The 7,130-nt window shown below is 48.3% G+C and overlaps 1 protein-coding gene across 1 annotated transcript; it reads right to left on the reverse strand.

The window, feature by feature from the left end:
• Positions 1–487: 487 nt before the first annotated feature.
• LOC130148380 (heat shock transcription factor, X-linked-like) lies at positions 488–2,494 on the reverse strand. Its single transcript, XM_056336861.1, has 2 exons — positions 1,770–2,494; positions 488–1,126 (listed from the first exon to the last, which is right to left on the reverse strand). The coding sequence occupies exons 1-2, from the start codon at positions 2,448–2,450 to the stop codon at positions 701–703; spliced, it is 1,107 nt and encodes a 368-aa protein (XP_056192836.1). The 5' UTR covers positions 2,451–2,494; the 3' UTR covers positions 488–700.
• Between the last annotated feature and the right edge of the window lie 4,636 nt (positions 2,495–7,130).

The following is a 7,130-nucleotide window of genomic DNA, read 5'->3' on the forward strand; positions in this document are numbered from 1 at the left end:
ACACCATTTCCTGAAGAGCACAGGTTCTTCTGCAGGATCCCTGCTCAGTCCTGTTGTGCTCTGGGAAGGGCAAGTCATAGCCTGGAGTCAGATGGTTGCAAGCTGTGGCTTATGGTCTTTGTTCCTAAGACTACCAAAAGGATGATTTCTCATTAAAAACCAACCCTATGACGCTCCCTTCATCCCCTTGGCTTGCTTATACACTGCTATACTGGTCAGGACCTGCCTCTGAGTAATCCCCTTGCTTTCTCTGAAGGGTGTCATCTTAAAAAGGGCAATGATACATGGTTTTGATACAGACACATGAAAAAATGCCCTTAAATAACCAGGGTGATTGTTTAAATCTTATTCCTTAAAGATGTAGTCTCCACGGTTCTTGATGGCATCCCCCTTTCGCTCAGATGTTGCCATTAGGAAGAACACCCTCAGTGCATGCATCATGCAAACACCATCTATCTTTTTACGCAGTAAGGCTAAGAATCTAGAGCTTAACTGTTAATGGAAGACGATTAAATGGCTTGTGGGCTCGCTTCTGCTTAGGTGAAATAAAAACTCAGGTCTGGGCTTCCACTGTGCAAACAGGACAGGACAACTGGAAAAGCTTTATTGTTCAATCAGTTTCTCATCAGCTCTTCTAAGCTGCACTCCTTAGCAACAACCATCGGACACTCATGACGGGCTGCTGACTCTTTCCGTCTCTTTAGATTGTGCCGCGCTGGGGTCCGATGGCGTCTGCAGTCCTGAGGTGGCAGGTGCAGGTGGGGCAGTGGGGGACTGGAGGGCTTTGTCTGCAGAGTGGTGCTGGGGACGCTGGCAGAGCTGAGAGTGGTGGTGGGGAGGAGGGGGCCACAGGGCTGAAGTTCTTGCTGCCCGCTGCTCCCGCCGGCTCTGGAAGTGCGGGAGCAGCTGCGGGTGGAGATGGACGGGTGGCACCGAGGCTGGGAGGTGCTTCAGCCCATCGCTTGGTGGACGCTGGCATGTCCCCTGCAGGCTGGCCACCTGGTCTTCTGCAGGGCTGCCCCTCATCCATCTCCAGGGCTTTCCGCTTGAGGCCATCCCTCCTCCGGCACTTTTCCAGCAGGTGGGGATGCCCTCTGTTAAAGAGGGGGTTATAGTAGTAGAGTACCTAGAAGAGGCAAAGGAGAAGAGTCAGTTGCCGCCATCCCAAGCCTGGAAAAGCCCAAGCTACGAGAAGCCAGACTCTGAATTGCACAAGACAAACATGGATAGTGGAAGGGACTCTCGGGGACGGCTGAAACCTCAAGCTGAGGCCGAAAGGTTACGTGAAGCGTTCTGTTCAGTCACCGCCACCCCTGGCAGCAAGAGCAGCGTAGGCTTTTCAAAAGCATAAGAAGTGCTTTTAAAAGCCAAATACCATGACTGTTCAGCAACTCCAGGGTGGGCATGAGCAGGGAGGTAACACTGGGGTCCTTAAGTGTATCCTCTTGGCATTCGGCCGGAAGGTTTCAGATTTGGTGCAGCAAGACACGTAGCAAAGACATTCAGAGCAATGAGGTTACACGGAGCCTGTCTTTCCATGGAACGGCTTCAAACTAAGCAGGTATAACCAAACTGTACTTTATCCACGTTTCTACTAGTCAGAAAGACTAACTCAAACCTTCCTGAAAACGTCCCGAGGAGGAAACTAAAACCGGACCGCTCGCTGCCCTCCCCGCCCCCTCTATTGCGAGGCCTTATGCGACGCGAAGGTCCGTCCCTCCCCCAAGACCCCTGTGAGCGTTAGTGGATGTGCGGAGCGATGGCTCTACCTTGCTGTGAGCAGCAGCTGCTGCTTCTTCTGCCAGGAACTCAGGCAGGGAGGCAGATCTTTCGCCATCCTCTTGCATTTTGATGAATCCGTGGTAGTTCATCTGGCGAAGGAAGCTCTTCATGCTCTGCCTGGTGTAAACCTGCAGAGGTCCTCCCCTGCCCAGCACCTCCTCTTTGAAGAGCTTCTCGTTGATGGCCACGCATTTTCCTCCCTTGCTCCACCAAATGGACCGAAACTGGTCGCTTTCCACCATCGTCCAAAGCTTCTGTGGAAAGCGGAGCGACAGGAGCCCGCTGCCTTGGCCCACGCTCTTGCTGGAAGCAGGAGGGACTTGTTTGGTGTCATGTCCGTCACCCCCCGGTTGGACGTGCCGCTCCTCCCCTACCACTTGCATGGCAGCGTCCCGGGGGGCACTTTCCCCCTGTCCTGGAGGGCCAGCACAAGTCGTGTCTGCCCACTGCCCCAGCTCCTCCGGAGCAGGCAGGGATGGTGTTACTTGAGCAGACAGCTCCCGCTCCATTGCTTTTGTGCCAAGCTTGCCTCGGTGGCCACCACCGTGGAGAGCCAGGCCTTGGTCCTGCCAGTCAGCAAGCAAAGGCCAACTGGCACTGGCTGGCTGTGGGTCCCAGCAGATATTCCGGCACGGCATTGTGATGCCCGTGCTGCATAGTGGTGACATCACAATGCGACGTCACGGTGACGTTTGAAAACGGTGGCCTGGCAGAAAGGAGCAGCTGGAGGAGCAGTTGCTGAAGAGCAACTTCTGTTGCTGCTTTTCACTGGCAGAGCCGCCGCTGGCGGGACTGCAGGGCCCCGCAGGCAACGAAGCTGTTGAAGGGCTGTGGGCAATGAGGGGACTGTGCTGTGTCCAGCTGCATCCAGGGGGGTCTGCAGCGAGGAGCGGGGATGGCGGCGGCGTTGGGCACCCCAGTGCTCTGTTCAGGCACTTTTTCAGCTGGCCACCTCTGACATGTGCAGAAACGTCCTCATACTGCTTGTTGTCATTTCACTGGGGTGGTGTCTGTTAAGGAAACACGATGCAAGGTGTTTAATCTGCGCAGTGGTGTAAACACAAAGAACAGCTGCAAGTATGGAGGAGGAGGCGTCCACTAGATAAAGGAGAAGGCAGTCCAAAGCACGGAGCAAGTGTCCGACAAAGAGGAGGAGGGACATTTATCCCATCCTCGGCTTTTTCAAGTGGTATTAAAATACTGAAGAAAACCACAGGAAGAAAACCTTTTCTTAGAAAGAATAGAATCATTTAGGTTGGAAAAGGCCCTTAAGATCAAGGGCAACCATTAAGCTAACACTGCCAAGCCCACCCTTCAGGGACACTCGTGTCTCTAACCGCCACAGCTACAGGTCTTTTCAATCCCTCCAGGGATGGTGACTCAACCACTTCCCTGAGCAGCCTCTTCCAATGCCTGACAACCCTTTCAGTGGAAAAAAATGTCCTAATGTCCTGTTTAAACCTCCTCTGGTGCAACGTGAGGCCATTTCCTCTTTTCTTACTGCTTGTTACCTGGGAGACTGGCGGGCATCTCACTATGTACCAGCTCCTGTCAGGTAGCTGTAGAGAGCGATAAGGTCTCCCCTGAGCTTCCTTTTTTCCAGGCTGAACAACCCTCGTTCCATCAGCTGCTCTGCATAGGACTTGTTCTCTAGACCCTTCACCATCTTCATTGCTCTATGGATGCACTCCAGCACCTCAGTGTCTGTCTTGGAGTGAGGGGCTCAAAACTCAATCTGAATGAAAGAAGGGAGGCAAACTATTAGGGAAGGGTGTGACAGGGCCAGCACCATCTTATATCTTTTCACTGTTGTAATGCAATGAAGAAGCATCATCTCCAATACAATGAATCCTGTTCCTGGCATCCCCTGCTCTCTAGGTGCCACTTCCTAGCACAGGACAGGAGTCAGGGCCAGCCTGTTTTCTCTGAATCATTTCTGCCATGGGGATGGACAGGAAGGCAGTATTTGCAGTGGACCTGCCCCATGTCCAACTACTACATGCTCCACGTTGAAGAAATGACCATATGCCATCTGCTTATCAAAGCAGTGCTGAAGGAAGCACCTACATTCTTAGTAGTCTTAGTGAAGAGGAACCACCTGTTCTTTGTTGTAATTAAGAAGCAGTCCAGTTGTCCAGAGAGTCTAGGTTTTTTTAATCAAAGGCTAATTTCTCCAAAGCATCTGTAGTTCAAGAAATTCTGTTAAATCTTTCTTCAAATGAGAAGATGCTATGCCAACAGCAAGTGGTTAATATTTTAAATTGTGTGATCATTGACACTATAAAGGTATATTGCAAAATTTTGGTTATTAAGACTGGGTGATAATATTTATACTAGCTAAGTAACAGCTATAAAATCTACAGTTAATGTTTCTGGCATAGATTGCACGTGCAGTACAAGTGGAAATGGTTTATTAAACAGCTGAACATGGGAGAATGTGTGTGGGGGTGTTGCACAAGAGGAATTAGAACATTAGAGCAGAAAAGCAACAAAAGCAACACTGAACTCCTAAGCCAGTTGAAAAATTGAAATATTGACATAATAATTGACATAGTTAACTTAAAAATATCATGTCAGTTGTTAACCATTTAGTGCCAAACAAAGGCATTTAGTTCTTGCCTAAGAAGCTGAACACTCCAGTGGTGATGGCTGTGGCTGAATAGAAGCAGCAGTGAAGTCCTGTACTAGGACATTTTCCAAATCAGTGCTTAGATAAGTTATTGAGGACCTGAAAGACTCAAGCATTTCATACAGGGCTTTTATAAAAATACTTTTAGATAACGTTTATATTGCACAGGACTAGACTTTTAAACAATATCTGACATAGGTAAAATGTTCATCTAAATTCTAGAAAGGCAAGTGTGAAACCAAGCCGTTAGGAAGGTTCACAAATTATACAGCTCTTATCTCCCTGAACAAGAGCTTCCAGAATAATTAGAGCATCAAGCCTGGAAAACGAGAAAAGAAGCCAAGGTTTAGGGAATGTTTTCCAGTATGTTTGGGTCATCACAAATTGAATATTCTCAAACGTAACTGTAACTTGGTCAGAAATGTGGTGTGAGTAGGTCTGGGTTTTGTAGTTTTGTAATGATAGCGAAAAGTACAGGTTAAAGACCATGGTCATTGCCATGAAAAGGTATATGGCCTTTTAGAAGGTACTTAAACAAAAGAGTGATTTTAATAGATCAATGTGAGGTTTTACGTCAGCAGAACTGAGAAAGCCTTGGAAAAAAATCTGCACAGCTAAGTGCATTTGCTGTTTACAAAATATTTCTAATCTTTGTGAGTGGGAGCAGTCAACATTGTACGTAATGATGAAGAGTAAAAAGAGAAAGTATTTGTGTTTCACAACTTTCCTATCACCATGTTAAAATAAAATATGTAAATTTATATATATTAAAAAAAGAAAATACATAAGGAAGTGAGCTAAACAAAGAATGTGGGTATATTCCTTTTTACTTAGTTTTAGGAGAGTGTGGGGTTTAGTATAAAATTATTTTAAATATTTTTATATATTATGCGTACTAGGTTACCTGGTGTGTACAGTTTAGATCTGTAATATGTTATCCACTGCGATATTTAGATTACAGTCCTGCACTTGACTGAGATCTCTGAAGGTTGATGAAAAACCTGTAGGGAATGGAACTGCCCAGCCCATATGCTTTCTTCCCCTTTCTCTAAGGAACCCACCTCTTGCCTTTGATGGTGTAATAACTGCACGTTTTGTCAAGTCCAGCGGAGTCCCAAGGGAAAGTTTTTAATTCAGACCCACAAAAGCCTGACCTTTGCAAGAGACTGCGTAAGTCACTTGTTGCTTGCGAGTCTGGTGAAGATGCGTGGTGATCACGGTAGCTGTTTCTGTGCTGTTAGGAGTGCACCAGAATGCAAGAACTGGGCAAAAGGTTTGCAGACTCTCGTGGTGAGTGGATGGGGCTGCTTGTAAGGATCACCCCAAAGTGTCATCAAATATTAAATACTGTGGGAAATGGGTAGGAAGGATGGGTTACCTAGTGGAGGTGAGGGCAGGCATGCCTCTCCTGGAGGTCAGAGTAGACCTCTGGAAGGCGGTATGACTGGGGCAAGTTTGTGAACCATCCTGATGGAGGGCCAGAAGTAAAAGCCAGTCTGGTGCAAGGTTCAGGCAGAAGTTGCTTTAGCAACGCAGGGGCCTAGGCTATGTGTGGGCAGCATAATTTGTGTCTCCTGCTCCCCCTTTATGGCATGCATAGGTATCGACTCTTCTGTTACAGGTGTTCAGCTCCCTGTGAGGCTGGGGAAGTGTCTAGGTATGGAGCAGAAGAGTCCTGGGACAGGTGCTCTGTGGGCACTAGTAGAGGCAAAGCTTTGCTGTAAGGCTTCCTGCGGTTAGGGAGAGTTGTGTTGGTGGCTCCCATGTCCTCTTCTAACTTTGTGCGTGCCAATGTAGTACTTTGGGAGGAAGGCAAAGTTGCAGAGAAAAGAGAATGGGCAGCTGACTCATCTGTGTGTGTGGCCTTCACTAGCCATGCGTAGCTTGCTGGAATGGTGTGAGACTTCTGTCCAGCTCCTGATGCTTACCCATTTTGAAGGCATCTGGGCTTGAGACCCTCAGATGTACAGCTTAATGCCCATGCCGTGGATGGGCTCTGTCCCACAGCAGGTTGGAAACAGTGCCTGGCAATAGGATTAATGAGTTTAGTCATTAAAGCCTGTTTTAGGAAAATTAGAACGCGACTGCTTTTCCTATCGGCCTCCTGGGCACAGCTGTGGAGCCCATCTCTGTGGCACAGAACAGCAAGTTCTCCTTCGCTGGGCGGTGTTGAAATTGTTGTGTTGTGTTTTTTGGACAAACACCTATTACCACAGTATCTGAACACCTGTGAGGAGTTGCTGCACCAGGATGTGGTCAGGTTCAGCGGCACACAAACTGATGAATATCACATTCTACCTCCTTAATTGCCACCCCACACAAATCTCTTTTCAGCAAATAAATCAAGGAGGGAGGTTGGTGCATGATTCATTAAACATAATGTTCAGTACAAGGAAGACAGGAGCGGACAGGTGGAGACAGGACTTCCAAATGCTGTGGGAGCAGCTCTTTTTGCAGCAGCCTGGAGATGACCAAAGCTTTCTTTGAGGTTGGCAGTAGGTTTCCTGTTCCACGTTTTACTGAGTGATCTGAAGCAGAAAAGCCCGATGTTTTTGGAGTAGGTTTCACTGTAACCACCTTCCTCCCTACCCCAGCCTAGCCACCTCTGGTCTCCTTGTCCTTCCTGTCCACCTCCCTGCAACTGCTCCTGACTTAGTGGCACCTCGAGCTTCTGCTTTCTTGCCCAGCCCTGCTGCTACGTGCAGCCAAGCAAATGGGG

The sequence above is a fragment of the Falco biarmicus genome, chromosome 4, assembly GCF_023638135.1.
Source record: "Falco biarmicus isolate bFalBia1 chromosome 4, bFalBia1.pri, whole genome shotgun sequence".
Lineage (NCBI taxonomy): Eukaryota > Metazoa > Chordata > Aves > Falconiformes > Falconidae > Falco > Falco biarmicus.

What these genes read in the sequence shown, in the direction of transcription:
- LOC130148380 (XM_056336861.1), bottom strand. Translation starts at nt 2,450, where the DNA reads ATGTCACCACTATGCAGCACGGGCATCACAATGCCGTGCCGGAATATC. An exon ending in CAGCTGCTGCTCACAGCAAG is followed by an intron (nt 1,127 to 1,769) that starts GTAGAGCCATCG and finishes TGCCTCTTCTAG; the next exon opens with GTACTCTACTACTATAACCC.